Below are 23,811 nucleotides of genomic sequence, written 5' to 3' on the forward strand. Positions count from 1 at the left end.
TCGCACATGGGACTTTTACATAACCATCTTTCCATGTGAAAAATTTGTAAAAATTAATCCCTTGCACATTCCTACCTGATGGGAGACCTACACGGGAGTGATACAAGGAGACCTACATCATCATCGTCTTCTCAAGAGTAAGAATCTGTGATTTCGACCCTCCACGCACGAGAAGAGGTAGTTCTCGTATATTTTTATTAGAAATGTACATGTTTTCAAGTGTAATTTTTACTTGTAATGTATATGTTCTCATCTGTAATTTTTTGAACTCTTCTCACGAAAATTTATACTATCAAAGATTATATTGCAACTGCTCACTTCGTGTAAATGTTTATATTATGTAGATGGTGAAAGTATCCCAAAGTATGCATGAATCTTAACATGCTTAGCTTAATATGCATTGATGACTTATAAAGAAGAGGTACAGCTCTTATGCAATGTTTAACAATCAGTTGTCTATAATGGTCAAAAAATGTAAGTGCTAAAGAACCTAAATTTAAAGAGAGAGAGAGAGAGAGAGAGAGAGAGAGAGAGAGAGAGTTTATTTGAAAACTCTACATATTGATGCAACTTTTTTGTAATGTTTTGGAAATAGAACTGGCAAAATACTTTAATGTTTAAGATCGTGAAGGTCCCATTTTTAATTCAAAACAATTGAGTTGAAAGCTTGAGCCTTGTAAGAAATCACCCTATGGTGTTACTCAACATGCTTATATCCCATGGCATCGTATCCAAGTATTTGTACAAGGAGAAGAATGTTTACTTGAAACACTCACATCCTTTAAGAGAGTGCACCATAAAGCAATTCTTGAGAACTCTCTTAAGGCGAAAAGCATTGATAGCTTCAAGTCAAACCTCTTGGTCTAACAAAAAATTAATGTATTTTTGTGTTCAAATATTTTGTTTAAAGAATGTCGCTTTTTTCATAGTTAATCAATGTTGTTATGGTCCAAAAGATGAGGAGAACCCAAGTCTACTCTTCAAAGCTCTACCGCACCACATAAGCACCAAATAACAGGAATGGTAGTAGGCCAGGAAGGTAACGAGGTGTACATCAAGTTGGATGTCAATGTCATTTCTACATTGAACAATTGTACTTAGTTCCTTCTGTAGCCCGCATCAAGCACACCCACATGGAGTATACTGACCAATCATATATTTTGTGTCATGGACAAGATAGCAACAACTTAAGTATGTTGAATTATCGTTTTGCTCCATGGATTTCATTCTCAAATAAGACATTGGTATGGACAGTATTATGGAAGGGGTATACACTCTTTCTAGTAAAAGAGCAACACATTAGAAATGTACATGCTAGAAGTATGGTATACGCAAATTACATATTTACTTGTGATGACTTTCTCACAATGTTAGATATCATGAATATTTCAAGGAAGTATGACCTCACCAAATATCAAATGCATAAATATGATGCTCATAGTGTATGCATGTGGTGCATTGAGAATAGTGGCACTGTTTTCATATACCAAGAGCATGGTAAGGGAAGAACTTGACCATTTGTATTTGGGTATTCAAACCTATTGGCAGCTTCAAAAGATGGATGAATATGGAAACAATGGTATCATCTCTATGGATTCCACTTTTGGAACAAATATGTACAAGGTAAAATGTCTTATTTTTATATTTCATAATCTTATATATATGTATTCATTATTGCTATTTTCTTGATGCAAGCTTGTATTTATGACATGTTATTGTAGTATCATTAATTTATATTGATTGTCTTCGATACACATCGCAATGGAGTTCCTATCGCATTAGTTATCACATCAACAACTGATATCCAAACAAGTACGCAATGGTTGAAAGCAATCTGTAATTGCATTCTTGATTATAATCACTCTCCTAGGAGTCCAATGCATTCCTAGTTAATGATGCATCAACCAAGCATCAAGCCATTAGGATTTATACTAGAACCAAAAAATAAAATGCTTATTTATTTTTACCCCTTGGATAGCATATGAATTCATGTAAACATGACTCCTTCGATTCTTTTGTAAAGAAGTATTTTATGTGCTAATTTACCTTTTTATTTGGCACGCTAGATGAAACTAGCTCAAGCATCTCATTAAAAAGGTTAAGGATTGGTCCAAAGAGCTTCCATGTTTTGACGCCTTGGTGTTATCATCATGAACATGTGAAGAATTGGTGGTACATCATATACCAAAACAATGGGAGAATGTCAACAAATGGTCATTGACTTTAAGTCAGACTTTTCACATGAAGACAAATTCATGGATTATTTTTCTACCTTTTGAGAAGCACATATTGATCTTCTTCATTAATTGATAAGATATTATAAGTCATTTGTAAATATGCTAATATACTGATCTCCATCTTAATATATGCTTTTAAAGAAACATGGGTGCGGGCATTGAGGAATTTAACACATGCCAACCAAGAAATCAATGGTTCTATTGAGTCTTATCATGCCATATTAAAATCCAAGTTCTTATATGGAAGAAAAAGGTTGGTGAAACTTGTGCAAGCACCAAGTCAAGCTCATGAAGGAATTCATAGTGCAAACCATTGTTACTAAATGCATGGATATGTATGAAGGTCAAGATGGAGATAATACAATGGGTATTCATAAACCTTTGGATACTAATAAAGCTCCTATTCACACTCTAGCATTTATTAAAAATGATGAGGAGATTAGAGAGGTGACTACAAACACCAATCTACCCTTAAATAAATAGTGGTGGCATTGTGGATGAATTATATCACCAATGTCGTGGTCTGGCTACCACAAATCAAGCATTGCTTCCACATATGATCTCACATTTGCAATGCATGCTTGCTTCCTTGAGGGAAATAAATACTTAGAATAAAGATAATGTTATCTTGGCCATGCAGCTCACTTTGCTAGCTTGGATGATGGATTTGGCATCTCTTGTTCGTGCGCTCAACCCTTTATTGAATGTCAAGTGTCAAAAAAAGGCCTCCAAGCACCTCCGAAGTGAGTGCAATACAATTTAAAAACACTCAATCAAGCTTTAAAAAACCATGCAAGAAGATCTTGATTCAAAAGCCAAGAAGAGTACATAATGTGATATTACACTTAGCTTTTGAACTATTTTCATTTTCTTTGGATTAATAACAATAACATTGTTGCTTCATACATTGTTCTTCTATGTCATTTTTATAGCAATTAATTTGTTATCAAATATGTGTAAGTTTTTTTTATGTTGCATGTATTATAGAATTGATTATCGTGTATAGAAGTGTTCTAATGTGTAAGTTGTCTTTGTGCTTTGTATTTTTAGTTTGTGTCATGTGCATCACATGGTGTTGACTTTTGAAAATTATAATACTTAATGGTTGTACATTTGAACCCTTTATTATGCAAGATGAGTTAAAGATTTTGTGGAAATTTATTTGTCATCATAAATGCATACTTTTATTGGGTTGTACATTTTATAGAATGAACTATCATGTGTTGAAGTATTCTAGTACATTACTTGTCATCGAACTTTGTTTCTTTGGCTTGGTGGTGGCAAACTTTGAACATTAATATATTACTCCTTAATGGTTGTATGTTTAACTCTTCTATTGTCAATTATCACAAGTTCTTATTGGATCCTTTATCTTGAATCTTTTATCATTCAAAACAAGTTAAAACTTTTGTGGCAATTATTATGGTGACCTCCTCAATTGATCGAATTGGATTTTTGAAATTCATAGGTTAAGATAAGATTATGAAAAAAACATGTTTAAAAAATGTGTTTTTCATCGTCATCCAAATTTTTGGTCCAGGACTACACAAATGTGCATTCCAAGGTACATAAGGTCACAAATGGTGTGCACTATCAACAAATAGTTCACTTTGAAAGTAAATTATAAAGCTAGCCTAATGGATTTTATATTCTAGTGTGGCAAATTTATATGATTTATATTCATGACAATATAATGATTAGTCTAGTCAAGACAATATAATGATTTGTTTTACATCGTATGGTAAAGGCATTCGCCAATTTTATTGTGTGAGTGAGTAACAGAATCTAGAAAGCACATTTTAAATGATAAAGAAGAAAACAAAAATGGATAACTAAAACGACGCAGGAGTGTATAATTATGCAAGGAAAATGGTGAACTCTCAATCACATGCCACTTCCACTTGAAAATAAGGGGTAGGTTTTCCTCCTCTTCCTCCTCCCCCCGCTCCCCTTACAAAAGAAAGCACGACATTTGAGTGAAAGAATATCAAACCAAACTTTTAATCTTAATTCATGAAAATAAAAAGAAATAATGGGAGGAAGATTTTGTGAATATAGTTGATGTGCAAAGCTTTTCTTCCATAGGATATTCTTCCTTGTTACATTTAAAATCACTTGAAGGTCAGAGGAGGTTTATAAAGATACATAACCTCTTTGAAAATTGAGATAGTTTACTTGAATGGGATTTTTGGAAATCCAAATTGAAAATTTACTATAACATTTAGAGGGAAAAAAGTACAATGTTAGGATCAAACTCCTCATCAGTTTCCTCATATACTTAAGGTAACTCGGTTGCAATCCTTTAAATCTTATGGCTGCAGAGCTAGTGTAATCACACAAATTTCTTCAATCTTGAGACACACCGTTTTTCATATACAAGCATGGCTGGTTTATCATCAACAACTTTTTTGGCCTCCACAATGTGTTACTTTCACAAGCTTGTCAAGTTGTTTCTCAAATACTGTAGACTCTTTGAACACATATACTTCATGTAGAGAGAGCGAGCTTCGGAAATTTATTTCTTCTCTCTAATGCACAGTATCTCCCAAATTTCACATCCACACAGCAAAACAAGTCATCATCATGACTGCATAACGTGAAGAAATCAAATTTAAAATATTTATACAGAAAAAAAGAAAAAGGATAGTCTTGATGAAATAACAATCCATATGCTGAGATAGAAATCTCAGCGTCAGAAATAATTAGAGACCCAAAACGTAAACAATCCAACAACACAAAGAAAGTGGTGGTGCTAATGTTCCATGACAATGATATCACCAGAAGTGGTGATGGCTTTTATGGCGATTTTCTTCATGCTTGTGGTGATGGCCATGGCCATGGCCATGATGACTTTGGCCGCCGCCAAGGCTGGCAATGAGGTGCTCATCCTTCTTCTTCTCTTTGTGTTCATGGAAGGCGTATGCTGCCGAGCCCACAGCTGCTGCCCCTGCTATCTCTGCTTCAAGCTTGTGCCTGCCTGCGTGGGCTGGATCCACTTTGGCTTCATGTGCTTCATACTGCCATCAGGATCACAACACTCATCCACATCACACAACAAGAACCTCTAACCCTAAACATGACACACAGTAACCCTAGGTTTTCATACTACTTCGAAACACCGACCTTAAAACGATGCACATAAGAGGAATGACAACATCCATTAACATCAAGAAGGTAGAAACCCTAACCCTAAGAACGGTGCATGGCTTGCTATTGCAATAATTGACTACATCAAACTATTTAGACCCTCGGGATCTTAATATCCAACTACAAGTAACAATCAGAAACCATGACCTTGGGCCGTAGGAAAAGTCAGAAAACTCATTCGCCATTGAGAAAACGTAAACCCTAACCCTAGATTCAAGACACCCTAGAAGAAGGGGAAGAACATACCAGAGCAAATGCTCCCGCAGCCACTGCGCCCGCTTCTGCGGCGTGCTCGTTTCGGGCATGACGATGCTGGTCGGCGATGGCGTGATTCAACTGCTGCTGCCGGTAAGGATCAAAGGAGGGGGCGCCGTATGGAGCCGGCTGAATGGCGTAGTTGTAAGGGTCGGGGGCGCCATGGCCGTAAGGCAGAGGTGCTGGTGGGGGGTACGCGGAGGGAGGAGGGGGATAGTAAACGGCAGGAGCGCCGGCATAGCCATGGTGTCCATGATGCTGCTGCTCTTCATGGTGGTGGCCATGGTGATGGTGGTGATGGTGTCCCATAACTGAGGCAGAGTGATTGATTGATTAAGCGAGAAAGAGGCGATTAAACTGAGGCAGAGTGATTGATTAAGCGAGAAAGAAGCGATTAAACTGAGGCAGAGTGATTGATTAAGCTGAGGCAGAGTGAGTGATTGATTAAGCGAGAAAGAAGACAACGAAGCGAGGATTATAAGATTATGAGCAGCTTTGTAACTTTCACAAGTTCGAACTTCGGATGTTAACGCCATTGTAGCAGCTCGGACCGGGTCGGCAGAAAACACGTCAAAGACTAAACTTGGGACGTTTTCACGCGTGACACCGTTATTGGGGACCACATGCATAAGAATTAAGAACAACTTTGATACGACGACATATATAGGTAGGCGGATGCCCTTGCATCCCCATTTCACCTTCCTACGGTTTCTGTGCATAGGGTGGCATCTCTTCGAACTAGCGTTTGTCCCAACTGTAGGCACCTTAGCATTATCGTACTACGGAGTACACACACGTCTACTCTTCATTATACCTGGAGTACACACCCTAGGTGCTCTTTTACTTCATTAAAACCTGTGAGAGAAAATTGACAATGTGTGGAATATCTTACAAGTGGATTGGTCAGAATCCTTGTGTTCGCCCATGAATAGGCTCATGACTTCAAGCATCCCACTGCTTGTTGGTGATGGCTTTACCTGTGGTAGCAAAGAGGGTAGCAAGGATGCAAAAACGGTGTTGTCATGGATTAATAAACTTGATAATTTTTTTTCTCAGGAAGAATTATCTGAGAAAGACAAAGCCAAGTGTGCTGCAAATCATTTGGTCATTGTGATGGAATGCAATCAAGTAAGGACGTGAAAGACCTAGGACTTGGAAAGAATTCCAAAAGCTCATCAAAAAGAAATTTTTGCCACCTCAATACAAAGCAAGAGCACGTCAACAATGGGATATGCTTCGTCAACTTGACAAAGAGACTGTACAACTATATGTGGCCAAATTTTGGCAAGTTCTCATCCAACTCCAAGCCATTGAACGAGTGAGAACAATGGAGCAAAAACACAAATTCATTGCTAGATTAAAGCCAACTCTTTGAGCGGAGATCAATATGTTCCAACCTCATTGTCTCTTCATAGCAATCTCTTTAGCTTATAATTGTGAGCGAAAGAATGGAGTACCAAAGGACAACAAACCACCACAGGATTCTCAATGACATGCTAACAAATTTAGACCACCCCCACAGGATTCTCAATGACATGCTAACAAATTTAGAAAGTTTATTAAATTTGACAGGTACACTAATGATACCAAGGGTATTGCTTCAAACAAAAATAACAATCGTGGTGCCAACAATAACAATAACAATCGTGGTGCCAACAACAACAACAACAAGAACGATGACGCAAAGAAGAAACAAGATTTTGTACCTCGAGTGGTAATGACATGTTACAATTCTCGACAAAAAGAACACCCAATTGCCTGGAGAAGAAGAAGAAGTGAATAATTACACAAGTCAATTCATGATTGATGGTGAAGCAGATCCAGAGGATGGCAACTTCTCTCCCGAGCAAGAGGGTAATTTCGAAAACGAAGATCTCTCATATGATCCAGGTATGTCTAAACCTATTGAAAAGCAATTTTCACCTCATATGCTTTAAAAAACAAAAGGACAAATTAAGGGCAAGGAAGTAAATATATTACATGATGATGGTAGTATGCATGACTTTATTTCCAAAAAAACTTGTGCATGCTCTTAAATTGAATGCCACTCCTTTAAAATATAAAATCAAAACTGCTTTTCAAGGAACAACGTATAATTGCACAAAGGAAGTGAAAGAATAACATCATACGAATGCTAGGGGGGTAAAACTAGAAAGGTGGGGGCTTGAGAGCATAACGCTCACATTGATTATGATTCTCATGTCATATCTTTTGTATTCAATGGTGAGAATGTATGCTTAAAAGAATTAAGGGAATCTAGTGAATGTGCACTCCTTAGCCATACCCAAGCTAAGCAAGCTATAAGGATAAAGGAAAAGATTTATCTAGTCATGGATTAATGAGGTTTCTGCCTCTAAAACAATTTCCAAGGACACCTTGCACCAACCATTCATCTCACAATTTTCGGATTATTTTATGAATGAGTTACCTCCTGGATTATTTAATTCTAAACTGGAAGACCATTGGACAGACATTATCCCTGGTACTATTCCTCCTTGTAGGGCTCCTTAGGGAGTAAGTTTTCTAGAGCAAAAAGAGATCCAATCTCAAATAGAGAACCTACTTGATGGGAAACTTATTAGGCCTAGTTATAGAGTACCTGTTCTTCTTGTCAAAAAGAAGAATGGAAGGTTTCACATGTGTATTGACTACCAAGCTTTAAATAAGAATACTTTCAAGAATATATATCCTATTCCACATGGGATGATCTCTTTAGAGATAAGTTGAGAGGAGCCAAAGTATTTTCCAAGATTGACCTATCATCAGGCTAGAATGGCTGAAGAAGATGTTTATAAGATAGCTTTTTGCATGCAAACGGGTCATTATGAGTTTTTAGCAATGTCTTTTAGACTTACTAATGCACCGGCCACATTTAATCGCATGGTAAACCGTATATTCTTGAAGCACCAAAATTTTATAGTTGTTTTCTTTGATGACATCTTAGTTTTTGACAAAGACAAAGATGAACACAAGAAACATCTAGAGATATTATTCAATCTTTTGAAAGAAAGTTAACTCTATGCCAACCCAGACACGAGTGAATTCTTTCAAAAAGAAATTAAATACCTTGGATATATCGTGTCTGTAAAAGGAATTTGTGTCGATCCTAAAAAGATAGAGACCATTAGATCATGGCCTAGACGAAAGGATATTCATGAGTTAAAATCTTTTTAGGTTCTTACTATAGAAGATTTGTGAAAAAGTTTGCTTATAAAGCACATCACTTGAGTGAATTGTTGAAAAAGACTATAAGTATTTCTTTGGACTAACATGCATGAAAAATCTTTTAATGCACTCAAGAACACACTTACCCATGCACCTGTATTAACACTAGCAGATTTCCTTAGTCCATTCTTTATGGTAGTGTGACTTATGCTAGTGGAGATGGTATTGGTGTTGTGCTTATGCAAGATAATCGCCCAATTTCTTTTGAAAGTAAAAAATTGAATCCATCTGAGCTTAAATATAGCACCTATGATAAAGAGTTAATTGTTGTTGTTCATGCATTAAAAATGTGGAAACATTATCTTATGGGCTCTGAGTTTATCATTAAAACTGATCAACAAAGTATCAAACACTTGCTTTCTCAATCTTTAATATCAAATAACATATTAAAAGGGAATCTTTCATTCAAAATTTCTAGCCAGCTATTCAATATACATTTGGTCTTGAAAGTGTTATGTGGCTAATGCTTTGAGTAGGAGACCTACCATTAATAATATATCTACTATTGAAGGCATCTCTTTTGATAACATGAAGAGAATATATGAAAATGAATCTAATTTTTTTGACGTATATAACAAGTTGAAAGATACTGAGTGGTTACCATATCTCGATTATTCTTTTACGGTTTTCTTTTCTTCCAGAAGAGATTATGCATAACTAAACTATTTTCGATGGTGACCAAACTTTGCGAGCATGTGGGGGGGGACGCATGTGGGGTGGGGTCCCCCCCCACATGCTCGCAAAGTTTGGTTCTTGGACCAAAATCTATGTTCTTGGACCATTGAGGGTTCAATCATACCATTGGGGACTTGCTATTACTTGCCAAAGCTCCATATTGAGAAAGCCCCTTGATTTTCCCCTCCGACGGTACTCTCTAATTCAAGGTATTTTTGGCTCAATTAACAAAAAATTACATTCACTAATACCTTGATTAGTGCTAATCATCTGAGGGTTTTAGGGCCATTAATGGTTCATATGTCACATTCAAGTGTTGCTAAACCTCTGTAAAGCATCAAATTTCACCCTGATTTGAGTGGTCCATTTGTTAATCCAAATTCAGGTATAAATCTATATTCACATTGTTTGGGATAATGGGATTTTTGAGCTTATATGCTTCATGTACCACATCTATCATGCTCATAAATCACTTGTACAAGGGAAAGACACTGGCCATTGATAAGGCTAAGACCTCCTGAAGCAGATTCATCAATGCATTATCATGTGAAAGGGATATGTATCAGCATCATGTCAGGCTTCATGAACACATTGAGAATATGATCCATCTTTGCCTACATGGATTTCATTACACAATGAAATCAAGGACGAAGAAGAATAAGGGCTACATCAACATCAAGATCTAAATTGACATAAAGAAGATCAAGAGCTACATCAAAGCATATTGGTCATCAACAAGGGGGGACTCTTCCTTTATTTCTAATTCCTATTTTATGTTGAGACAAGGGTTCTCTACCCGGGTCGTCCCCCAAAATCTGGATCTTTCAAAATTTTTGGGTTTGTTATATAGCCTTGATGTTATAGAAGACATAGGTGGCTTCCTAAACCAGCCAAGGCTAGCCCACCTGTGGTCACCCCTCTATCCTAAGTGAAATATAATCATAACTAGATGTCTAACATCTGTCTCATGATTGACTCGCATTGTAAGCCACCACGAGTAAGACCTTTCTCTCGGAGACTTGGATGGTCATCAACAGTATTGTAAACAATAACTAGAGCTAGCATTGAGATCATAGTAGCCATGCATATTTTTTTGAGGGAGGGAGTTGAAATAATACACTAAAATACCATGTGACATTGGGGATACGAGCATCCAGTCATTACGTTTATAGCCAACTTGGTGTGAATACTCTAGGTGTGAAGAACAACCTCTTGGTTAGAGTCAAAAGATAGGGTTTAATGCCTATAAAAGGGTATTGTACTTGGTGGTTCATTCATCTCATTCTCAATCATTCATAATACCATCACCTTGTGTTGTGCCCAACTTGCTCTCTCTTCTTCTTCCTCCTCTCAACCATGGAGAGATTTCGTCCTCCATAGCTCCATGGTTGACTTGTGATTGCCAATATGGTATCAAAGCCATGCTTCTCAGAGATTAATGCTTAATCTCTACTCATCAACACATTCCCTAATTTTGATTAGTGATAAATTACCCATTTTTTCTTTTTTCCTCTTCCTTACAAAAACACACCTCTATCCCCTTCCATTGGATTCTTGATTTCTCCTTAAAGACTCAATGGCATTGCTCAAACTACAACTAGGCCTCTCCCCAACTCTAAGGTGCACCGTCCAGCCATCTCAATCAAGCACAATCACACGCAAAATCAGCAGGAGTGATTGAAAAAAAATACAGTTCTTGGGCAAAAACATTGTAGCGCTTCAACGTAGCACAATTGGAGAGATTACCAGATCATCCAGGGGTTTTTCAAGGGTGAGAAATCCTCCTGCATGATCAGATTTTTGAATTAACGCTTCTAGCGGCCGCTTCGACTTTGGGTGCATCATAAAAGCTAGTTTGCCAAAGGTGAGATTAATGCATGATTAAAAGTGTTAATCTCATGATTATGGGCTTAGAACTCAAGTAGACATATTGTTATGAGTGCCCCTTGAAGGCTTTTTGAATAAGATTTGTTAACGGGATTCAGTTGAAATCTCCAAATCGCCCATTCTTCTACACTATAAAAAGTAAATTGCCTTTACTAATTAGTGATTAATTGGCATTTGTCCCTCCCACGGTACTCTCTAATTCAGGGTATTTTTTTGCTCAATTAACAAAAAATTACATTCACTAATACCTTGATTAATGTTAATCATCTGAGGTTTTTAGGGCCATTAATGGTTTATTTGTCACATTCAAGTGTTGCGAAACCTCTGTAAAGCATCAAATAAGATTTTCTTCTTGATTTGAGTGGTCAGTTTGTTAATCCAAACTCGGGTATAAATCTATATTCACATTGTTTGGGACAATGGGATTTCTGAGCTTATATGCTTCAGGCCAGTACCTCATCTATCATGCTCATAAATCACTTGTACAAGGGCAAGACACTGACCATCGATAAGGCTAAGAACTCTTTAAGCAAATTCAACGCATTAGCATGTGAAAGGGATATGTATTAGCATCATGTCAGGCTTCATGAACACATTGAGAATATGTATTAGCATGTCAGGCTTCATGAACACATTGAGAATATGATCCATCTTTGACTACATGGATTTCATTACACAATGAAATCAAGGATGAAGAAGACCAAGGGCTACATCAACATCAAGATCTACATCGACATAAAGAAGGTCAAGAGCTACATCGACATTACGAGATACATCAAGAAGATCTTCATGAGCATATTGGTCATTAACAAGGGGGGACTCTCTCTTTATTTCTAATTCCTATTTTGTGTTGAGTCAAGGGTTCTTTGCCTGGGTCATCCCCCAAAATCTGAAGCTTTTGCACTTTTTTAGGTTTGTTATATAGCCTTGATGTTATAAAAGGCATAGGTGGCTTTCTAAACCATCCAAGGCCAGCCCCCACTTATGGTCACCCCTCTATCCTAAGTGAAATGTAATCATAACTAGATGTATAGCATCTGTCACATCACTGACTGGCATTGTAAACCACCATGAGTAAGACCTACGGGAACTTGGATGGTCATCATAAAGAGCTTTGTAAATAGTAACTAGAGTTAGCACTGACATCATAGTAGCTATGAATATTTTGTTGAGGGAGGGTGTTGAAATAATACACCAAAATACAATGTGACATTGGGGATATGGGCATCTCGTCATTGCATTTATAGCCAACTTGGTGTGAATACTTTAGGTTTGAACAACCTATTAGTTAGAGTTAAAAGATAGGGTGTAATGCCTATAAAAGGGTATTGTACTTGGTGGTTCATTCATCTCATTCTCATTCATTCATAATACATTGTGTTGTGCCCAAACTGCTCTCTCTTTCTTCTCTTCTTCTTCCTCCTCAACCATGAAGAGATTTCATCCTCCATAGCTCCATGATTGAACTTGTGATTTCTAATATGGTATAAGAGCCATGCTTCTCAAAGATTAATGCTTAATCTCTATTCATTAACACATTCCCTAATCTTGATTAGTGAGAAATTACACATTTTTTCCCTCTTCCTTGCAAAAACACAGCTCTATCCCCTTCCATTGGATTCTTGATTTATCCTTAAAGACTCAACCATTTCTCAAGCTACAACTTCAGGCTTCTCCCCAACTCTTAGGTGCACCCTCCAGTCATCTCAATCGAGCAATCACGTGCGAAAACATTGGGAAAAGATGATTGAAAAAAAAACATAGTTCTTGGGCAAAAACGATGTGTCACTTCAATGTAGTATAATTGGAGAGATTACCAGCTCTTTCGGGGATTTTTTGAGGGTGAGAAATCCTCTTGCATGATCAAATTTTTGAATTAACGCTTCTAGCGACCGCTTTGACTCTGGGTGTATCATAAAAGCCAGTTTACCAAAGGTGAGATTAATGCATGATTAAAAGTGTTAATCTCATGATTATGAGATTAAAACTCAAGTAGAAATATTGCTACGAGTGTCCCTTGAAGGCTTTTTGAATAAGGTCTGTTAATGTGCTTCAATTGAAAGCTCCAAGTCGCCCATTCTTCTACACTACAAATACTAAATTGCCTCTTCTAATCAATGATTAATTGGCATTAATCCTTGTGTTCTTGGACCATTGAGGATTCAGTCATGCCATTGGGGACTTGCTATTATTTGCCAAAGCTTCATATTGAGAAAGCCCCTTGATTTGCGCCTCTGACGGTACTCTCTAATTCAAGGTATTTTTTGCTCAATTAACAAAAAATTGCATTCACTAATACCTTGATTAGTGTTAATCATCTGAGTTTTTTAGGGTCATTAATGGTTCATATGTCACAGTCAAGTGTTGCTAAACCTTTGTAAAGCATCAAATCAGATTTTCTCCTTGATTTGAGCGGTCAATTTGTAAATCCGAATTCGGGTATAAATTTGTATTCACAGTGTTTGGGACAATGGGATTTTTGGCCAGTACCTCATCTATCATACTCATAAATTACATGTACAAGGGCAAGACACTGGACATTGATAAGGCTAAGAACTCCTTAAGTAGATTCAATGCATTATCATGTGAAAGGGATATGTATCAACATCATGTCAAGCTTCATGAACATATTGAGAATATGATCCATCTTTGACTACATGGATTTCATTACACAATGAAATCAAGGATGAAGAAGACCAAGGGCTACATCAACATCAATAGCTACATTGACATAAAGAAGGTCAATAGCTACATTAACATTATGAGCTACATTAAGAAGATCTTCATGAGCATATTGGTCATCAAAAAGGGGGGACTCTCTCTTTATTTCTAATTTCTATTTTATGTTGAGTCAGGGGTTCTTTGCCCGGGTTGTCCCCCAAAATTTGAATTTGTTTCACTTTTTTGGGTTTGTTATATAGCCTTGATGTTATAAAAGGCATAGGTGGCTTCCTAAACTAGCCCCAAGGCCAGCCCACCCCTCTTTCCTAGGTGAAATGTAATCATAACTAGATGTCTAGCATCTGTCATCATTGATTGGAATTGTAAACCACCATGAGGAAGACCTTCGGGCATCATTTAACCCATTCCTAGGGTTAACAAGAACTGCCACCATTATCTTACATCAAGGAGTCAAGGTAGATACACCAAAGAGTCATATATTCAAGATATGAAGCATTGGTGTCCAAAGCTACAACTTGGACGGGCGCCCGTAATGGTGTGATAGTATTTATGGTGATTCTCACTTCAAGAGCGTGTGGTAGCAAGTTAGAATGAAGTCCTAAGTGGTGTACTTCATCGATATATTATAAAAGTAGTCATTGTAATAGCATTAGGTCTCTTATGAGCCTAAAGTGCCCGGTCGGCCACAATTTAAGTGAGTGTGAACACTTATGGCCATGCATATAAGTGAATTTCTCTCATAATACAACACACACACTCTCCCATTATGCAATTGAGTCTTGCTCTTGCTAATCTCTCTCCCTAATGCATGCTAGTGAGTGTGTGTGAGTGAAGTGAGGTGAGAGGAGGGACGAGTACCCGTAGTGCAACGCGGTAGTGTGACAACGCTCACGGAAGGTGCGGTGGAATTGCTTCTCAAGGAGTTCTAGAGATTGGAGACCTCAAGGGTTTATGATCTTGGCCATTGGAAAGATCCTTTACGACAGTTGCGGTTCACCAGGTAAACTCTTGTTGGTGGATGTGTTTCAAGGGAGGTTAGGGTGAGCCATAACATTTTTTACAGTGCTGTCGGGGAGCCATCCCTTATCTTTTTCCATTGTTTTTCCTCTAATCTACGCATTACCCATTGCCCATTATCTTAATTAATGGTTTTCCATGAAAAATATGTGCATTTGATGGAGATTTGTGTGTGATTTTGTGTGAAATAGCTCTCTTTTTTGTTTTGTAAAAAATATTTTTTGGCTTAATTTTTAGCTTAATTTGTTATTTTTTGTTGTTTGTTAATGTGGTTTTTAATGTTCTTAGGGCTTGTACATAGTTTGTATTAGGCTTAGTTTGCATCCATTGCATCAAACAATGTAATAGAATACAATTTTTAGTGAATGTTAGCTCTCTTTAGTGTTAAACATAGAACTAAAATCATTAATTTTAGCTTAATTTGTGTGTTTTTTTGTTAAAATTATTTGCATTAGAGTGTTGGCAAGCATTAGAAGTAGCTTAATCATTGAAAAAAAATATCAAAACCAGTTTTTATTATTAAGGGTGGTGATTAATCTTATTCAAGAGGTAAAAATTTTAGAAAATGTGTTAATTGGGATTCAAATTGATCATGTAAGTAGCTGAAATTAGTGTTTTGAGTGTTTTGAGAACATCTACATGCTTTAAAACACCTAATTACATTAATTTCTTCATCAATTGGAGGAATTTGACTCTCTTTTGCTTAATTTCACCTTAAAAGAAGAGACCAAAATTAAGAGTCTAATTAATCTCCTATTTTAGATTAATTTACACATTTATTGATGCACATAGCTTAGCATTTCCTTGCTCTATCCAATGATGTGCTCAATTGTGTGAATTAATTAGGGACTAGTAGTTAATTAGAGTCTTTGATTAGTATAAAAGAGGGAAAGATTAGTGAAAAGATTAATCTTTGATTAATTTTTAATCACTTTTTTACATAAGTCATTAAGGCTAATGAGCATTCAATGATTAGATGCCCATGAGTTGTCAAATTGTCCATTTTGGGGGTCATTTATGAAGGGTGTAAGGGGGTGTCATAAAAAGGTTGACTTCTTTTGGTTCCCACTTACTTTTTTTTGGGGAAAATACGCATATCTCCTTAATTTAAAATTCAAAAAATATTCCCCCCAAACAAGGAAATTTGAATTTCCCACTAGACTCCAAAATTTTTTTTTGAAAAAATGGTTCACGCGTGAACTATTTTCTACACTCTCATTCCTTAAGGTCTCACGGCCTAAGGGTTCATGCCCCAAAAAAAATCCGGTTCACATCCTAAACGGTTCACGACGTGAACCCTTAAGTGTTTCACGATGTGAAATAGTCCTTGTAAAAAAAATCAAAAATCGGTTCACGACGTGAACTCTTAAGTATTTCACGACATGAAACAGTCCACGTGAACCATTTTGTGCACTCTCACGGCCTAAGGGTTCACATTAAAAAAATCAAATTTAATTTTTTCGTGAAGTGGTTCACAGCGTGAAATCCTGAGCATTTCACAATGTGAAACTCCCATGTTGCATTTGTATCCAATGCTGCCATCTCCTCATCCATGGTACCTTCCCATTTTTTATTTCTAATTGCCTGCTCAAAAGCAAGTGGGCTCAGCCTTCTATATCGCTTTTACCATGTAAGCATAATGATGGGTGGTATATCCATCATATCTCAACCTGTCAACATGGTATCTAACCCTCGTAGACCTATGTTCACTTGGATCACTACTAGGTGTCCTCAAAACAGCCCTGGTTCTCCTTACACTAGGAGTAACCACATACGGAATGCCAAGCTCCTCATCAAGGCTCTGCTCAGAGCCACTAGAGTCACCATCCACATATGAGTGACCTGCTGACAGATCAAGCAGATCAGGCACAAAAGGTTGATCTACCTTTTCTTTCCCTTTCTGTAATACATGTGTACGTACATCATTCCTCAACTTGCTTGACCATGGGCTAACATGGGATCCACGGCTCGAAGACTCTCCTGGTCCACTCAGCACCTATGAGTGGTGCAACATCAGCACTTCTTACATTTGCATCTTCTGTTGCCTTCACTATTGGTGCATACCAGTTACTTATCTCATTGAAGACAACATCTCTGCTTACTCGCATCTCACGAGTGGTAGGGTTATAACATCTATAACCTTTTTGCTCCATAGCATAACCAATGAAGATGCATTTCTCTGCCTTTGGATCCAACTTTGTTCTCACTTCATCAGGAATATGTACATATGTAATACACCCAAACACTTTCAAGTGAGACACATCCGGTCTTATGCTTGTAAACTTTTGTAGGAGTCATACCATGAACAGCTACAGTGAGTGTCCTGTTCATAATGTACACAGTATTTGCTACTGCTTTTGCCCAAAAGTCGTGGCATATTCTTTTCAGCCATCAAGACACGTGCCACTTTTAAAATGTGCCTATTTTTACTTTCTGCAACACCATTCTGTTGCGGAGTGTACCTGTACGTAAACTGCCTCTTGATTCCCTGCTTTCTCAAGAAATCGTTGAACTCATTGAAGAAATATTCTCTCCCACCATCTGATGTTAGGCATTTTATTTGCATGCCTTTTTCCTTCTCGACCAAGGCTTTAAATCTCTGAAAGTGAGCAAACACCTTACTTTTCTCCTTCATGAAATAAACCCACACTTTCCTAGTGTAGTCATCAATGAATGTAACATAGTACCTGCAACTTGCAATTGTTGCAATCTTGGTCGGTCCCCATACATCATCCAATGGCCTTGCACTGACATGCTTTTCATGTGGGAAAACGTGTTTGGCCTGCTTACCAAGTTGGCATGCTTCACATACCTTATGCATACCGTTAACCTTAAACTTTGGCAAACCTACAACAATATTTTGGACCTGTATAGACTTCAGTTGCTGTACATTCACATGACCAATGCGTTTGTGCCATATGTCAATATCTGCAATGACACCTGTTCCATGTGCAAACATGGATGCCTTTATCTCAGGCATGTTCACATCCAAAGTAAACATCCTACCATTTCTGTTACCCTTTGTAACCAAGCGACACTTATTTTTGAAGTCTTCCACAAAGCATCCTTGAGGATTAAACCTCTTGCAGACCGTGCTCAACCATCTGTCCAACAGATGCCAGGTTCTTTGTAATATTCGAAACATGAAGTACATCAGCCAAGTACTTCATTTTGCCATCCTGCATAGACAATGACACTTTACCAACATGTGCAATGGAATGCGCAGTATCATCACCTGTTTCTACATAACCTGGATTTTCCAATTTTTTGCATATCTCTAAACCACTCAGCATGACTGGTCATGTGGTTAGAGGCGCCAGAATCCACATACCTTATATCTTGAGATCTTGACACATCCCCTATTATGGAACTAAGCATGTGCTGCATCACAAACAACTGCTCACTTCTGTCAACCTCCATGTTTGCTAGATGATGCATAGTTGCCTTGCTGCAACTTCCCACTTTTGATGTCATTCTGCTTTTTTGTAGTAGTTGCCATGTGTCTTGGTTTGCCACAGTAATAGCACTCTATGCTATTTGCATTTTGATTTCTTTGCAACCACCTCAGCCTCTTTGGCTCCCCGTGTCTCTAGATTGGCCTCTTCCACCTGTGTATGATTGCTACTATGAATCATTGGACTGTTGTTGTCTAGAATTCTGATTTCCTACGGAATTAGAGTAGAAGTCCTATTCTGATGTGTTCTTGCTTTGTGAAGAAGAATCCTCACCTAAAGCCTTTTCTTCTATGATCAACATAGATATCAAGTCCCAAAAGTTAAGAATATTCTCCCTAACTGCAATGGAGGTCTTGAATGGCTTGTACTCTTTGCCAAGCCCATTCAGACAGACACTCACCAAATCATCATCCTCCATTGATACATTGATAGACCCAAGGGATTCAACAATGCCCTTGATCTTTAAGGCATATTCATTGATGGTGGACATGCTTTTCTTTTCCACAGTATGCAACTCTTTCTTTAACTGCAACTTCCTTGCCTTTGTGTTAGTCTGGAACATCTGAACCAGATTCTGCCATGCACAACTGCTGGAGTGTTTGCATCCTGTATGTGTCCTATCATAGTATCTGTGACACTAATTGAAAGCCAGTACATAACTTTTCTTGCACCCTGATTCCAATCCTTGAATGCCTTTATATATGTAGGAGTGGCATTCTCCTCAGATAACTCTGGAGAGGATCCTCATTGTCTCCTTCTACATAATCCCAAAATCCTTTATCCATTAGGAAATTGGTCATTATGAACTTCTAGGCAGCATGGAAATTATTCTTATCCAGCTTCTCACTAACAATCTGACTAATTCTGTCAAATATGTTTTCCTGTAGCAATCAAATAACTTGCAAACAAACAACTTTTGTATGCAACCTGTAATACAACAGTATCTCCTGTAAAACTGCTACACAGCAACGGTACTTCAGCACAGCTTGTGTGTCACCAAATGTGACCAGAGTACATGTACATACACCCAGTATCAACAATACATGTGCAAACCTTGTGTGCACTTCCAAAATGCACTGCTGCACTGCAATAACCAGATTTCGAGTAGAAACAGTTCTCTACCAGAACTTCCAACCAAAAATACCCCATGTAGTACCACTTCCCTCCTTGCTTGTTCTTGCCTCTTGCTTGCCTCCTTAGCTCTCACATGAACCAGGCTCTGATACCATAAAGAGAATGTGGGGGAGAGGGAGAGCTTCAAACCCTAGCAAGCAAACACACACACAAGAGAGACCAAGACACAAGTGAGAGATGGATAGCAAAATTTTCTTCTATCTTCTTCTTCTCTACTCAACCAACATAACATAAAGATAAGAGTACACACTATATAGGTTAGTACTCAACTACTATAACCGACATATAAGGGTCGGTCCGTAACGTAAGCCCGACTAAATGAGCTAGCACTATAACTATGCCAGTCTCTAATAATCCAAAATGGCTTTCACATAGCCTGTCATCCCACTGGCCGCATATCACCCATAACTTTCTCACCAACCATGCCAGTGGTGTAGATGCGGAAGCTATCACCCAGGCGGGTCATCAATGTCCGCCCATAGCACTAGTTGAGCTTGATATCTCATCACTCTCATCTCTCGACCCTCTCTCCTCTCGACCCTCTTCCCTCTCTTTCTCTCCTTGTCTCGCCACACCACCCAGCCCACACCACCCTCTCTCTCCTCCTCCCACCCTCTTCCCTCCCCCTCTCTCTTCCCTCCCTTTCACCCCTCTCTCTCCTTCTCTCCCTCTCTCTCTCTCTCTCTTCTCTCTCCCTCCCTTTCACTCTCACGCCCTCCTTCTCTTGGCTCTCTCTCCTTCTCTCCCTCTCCCTCTCTCTCGTCTCTCCCTCTCTCCTTCTCTCCCTCTCCCTCTCTCTCTTCTCTCTCCCTCCCTTTCACTCTCACGCCCTCCTTCTCTTGGCTCTCTCTCTCTCTCTCTCTCTCTCTCTCTCTCTCTCTCTCTCTCTCTCTCTCTCTCTCTCTCTCTCTTTCTCTCTCTCTCTCTCTCTCTTCCCTTATTTTTGCTCTCTCTATCCTTCTCTTCAACCCTAGTGACATAAGGACATGGGTCACCATCAATTGTCCTTTTGGGCACATTTTGACAAGTGTCCCATTTAAAGATGCTCATGAATCTTTTAAAATTGAAAAAGTAAAGAGTCCTCTCACATGGAGCCCATAGGGACCCTCTCTTTTCCACATGTCAACATCCTCCATACTCCACTTAGGATCTCTAGAAGGATTCCTCTCTTTTCCACACGGGACCCTCTCTTTTCCACATGTCAACATCCTCCATACTCCACTTAGGATCTCTAGAAGGATTCCTCTTGATTCCACACTTCTCCACACTCCTCCACATGCCCTTCATGTTCTTGGCATGTGGTCTCCATATTATTTAAGTATCTTATTGAGTCCATGTAGACATTTGGCCCATCCTAAATACATGACTCATTCTATCTTCCCAATACAATCTAATAATATTTCCCTCTCAAACCACTCTATCCCTATACCAAGCTATTTATAACTCATACACATGGTATTTACAATGATTCACTCCACTCATACTCACATCCACAATCATTCTACTAATTATTCTAATTAATATTAATCCCATATTTGTTATTACATGAGATAAAGTAGTCGTCACATTAAATGATTGATAAGCCGCAACGAGATTAGCCACCAAAAGCCGTCTCCCGCCCGCCAGCTTCTCCATCACATTGTGGGCCTTGCAAGATTCTCCCATAAGTTTCCATCTTATTGTTATTCTGAAAAAAGATATCAATTTTTGTTGTCACACCTCCCCCCCAACAGATCCCCAAGCCTGTCTTGGGGCTCTGCTGGCCATGGTATCCGAGGGTAAAACATCTTTAGTCGGTATTCATTGGCACGTCCAGGAACCTCTTGACCATTTGCATCTTCCAAAAGATAGGTGTTGTTTTTTATTTTTTTTCTTTATCTTAAAGGGGCCCTCCGAGTGTGTCGAAGAAGCTTCTTATCTAGTCACTTCTCTACCCGACCATCAAATCTCATGACCAAGCTTCCTTCCTTGATTTTTGGCTTCTTCTTCTTCTTTGTAAGAGCACCATGCCTTGCCTTGTGCCGTTTTTGTGCTACCTCTAAATGTTGGAGTTCTTGAAGCTGCTTCTTGTTGAATTATACAAGTAAATAGGGTGTGTGCGGGAACAAGCCCTTGGCTAGAGGCTGTAAAAGAGAATCTGTAAATGTGAGAGAGCCTGTGAAAAGGTGAGAAGAATCTACTGGGAGAGAATAAAGGGTAGCATGAGGAGATTTAGGAGGTGTGGAGATATTCTGGGAGAGGTGGAGAGAATCAAGCAAAAGAGGTGTGGAGATATTCTGGGAGAGGTGGAGAGAATCAAGCAAAAGAGGTGGAGTGAATCAAGGACAAATCAGTGGGATTGGATGCTTGGATGTAGACCCTATAAATTGAGGCATTGGCCTAATGAGAATTTGCTGGTTTTTGATTATCCATGCCTACATTAAGCTATCAGTTAATTGCTCACTAATCACGTCTTAATTATCATCTAATCTCTTTATTAATGATGTTGATTCCAGCATTTGATCCACCATAGCTCATCACATTGTTGTAATTTTAACATGGTATCAGAGCCTAGCCTACAATCCATCAATTTGTGAACCCATTATCTTGCTAATCACCTGCCTAATTAGAATTAGTAGAGCTAAATAATATTTTTACTTTTTTTTTCAACTAACCTCTGCACCCCTAGCTAGTGGAGGGGCTTGATCTCCCTCCAGGAGTAACATTTTTTTTTCAACTAACCTCTGCACCCCTAGCTAGTGGAGGGGCATGATCTCCCTCCAGGAGTAACATTAGCTCAAGCCACTTTAGCCAATCATAGCTAACACCCTTGAGCTCCAGCCCATTCAAACAATGCGCCAAATCGCTACTCTAGCTGTGGCCGATTTTTGCTGATTTGCAGGCGCCATTTTTCTGAGGAGAAATTGAAATCTCTACTGCTCCAGATTAAATGGGTCTAATTCCTCTTAGCCCTGGGGGTTTTCAAGGGTGCTATACAAGCTGGTGAAGTCAGAATTTGATTTGATCAAGTCTACAGTAAGATCCAAGCTCTTCATCAAATCTGCACACGTGACTTTGGTAAAACAGAGATTAAGCATTCAATGTTTGGTCAAATCTTGTGTTTCTTGGCTTAATCCTCTACTAGAATAATTGCTATTGATGTCCTTGAAAGGATTTGAGCTCATTTGAACTCTAAGGCCTCAGATCTGGACTCCCCGCATACTCTGTTTTTTGCACACAAAACAAAGTATTAATTTACTAATTAGTGATTAATCAATGCTAATCATTATATTTTGGTGCAATTGAGGGTCCAAATTAACCATTAGGTATCTAATACAGATCCCTATAACTTTAGATTGTAATTCGGAGATGGTTTGATATTCTAACCATTCCGTACAAATTGGTTTACCCTTGATTTAATGTAATTTCTGGTAAAATTATGCTGATAAATTTGTGGTAATCATCATTTTGCATTTAACCCTTGGTTAATACCTGCAAATCACACTCAAATTCAAGATTATTCATAGCTAGAGTTGCATTTGGGAATGTGCATAAGAATGAATGCTATATGCATTATGTATTAGGCACATTACATCAGTGTAAAAATGGGATCAGACACTGCCCTTGTCCAGAATAAGGTAAGAGGTAACACCTCCCACATAGATTTGGGTTTTCATTGCATAATGACATAAGATAAACATCAAAAGCCCAAAATAATTGTCAACAAAACATTTAAACATGTTGCTCACATGGAGCAAGAACTGACGGACAAGCTCATGGCCCCAACCATGAAAGAAGAAGAACATCTCTTTCCAAGAGGAAAATCCACACCAAGAAGAAAAGCTAAAGGAAGCATTGAAGGAAGACATGGACCCGTGAAGAGAAGCTGCCACCACAACAAGAAGATTGAAAAAAGAGGAAGACACGGATGCGTGAAGAGAAGTTGCCCACGACAAGAAGAGACTAAAGATAAGAGAAGATGTGAGGCTCCAAAGAGTGAGGAGCCATGTGAAAATCTCACAGAGAGAGAGAGAGAGAGAGAGAGAGAGAGAGAGAGAGAGAGAGAGAGAGAGACCCCACAACCAATGTAACCTGTCCCAACAAAGTAAAACCACCTC

At 38.4% G+C, this 23,811-nt stretch overlaps 1 protein-coding gene across 1 annotated transcript; it reads right to left on the minus strand.

The window, feature by feature from the left end:
• Positions 1-4,842: 4,842 nt before the first annotated feature.
• LOC147633979 (uncharacterized) lies at positions 4,843-6,109 on the minus strand. Its single transcript, XM_086805060.1, has 2 exons — positions 5,631-6,109; positions 4,843-5,254 (listed from the first exon to the last, which is right to left on the minus strand). The coding sequence occupies exons 1-2, from the start codon at positions 5,946-5,948 to the stop codon at positions 5,012-5,014; spliced, it is 561 nt and encodes a 186-aa protein (XP_086661186.1). The 5' UTR covers positions 5,949-6,109; the 3' UTR covers positions 4,843-5,011.
• Between the last annotated feature and the right edge of the window lie 17,702 nt (positions 6,110-23,811).

The sequence above is a fragment of the Cibotium barometz genome, chromosome 11 (assembly GCF_041138505.1).
Source record: "Cibotium barometz isolate CiBa-2024 chromosome 11, ASM4113850v1, whole genome shotgun sequence".
NCBI lineage: Eukaryota > Viridiplantae > Streptophyta > Polypodiopsida > Cyatheales > Cibotiaceae > Cibotium > Cibotium barometz.

Excerpts from the sequence above, each read along its gene's own strand:
- LOC147633979 (XM_086805060.1), bottom strand. The coding sequence starts at position 5,948 with ATGGGACACCATCACCACCATCACCATGGCCACCACCATGAAGAGCAG. Across the intron at positions 5,255-5,630 it reads CTGCGGGAGCATTTGCTCTG|TATGAAGCACATGAAGCCAA; the intron begins GTATGTTCTTCC and ends TCCTGATGGCAG.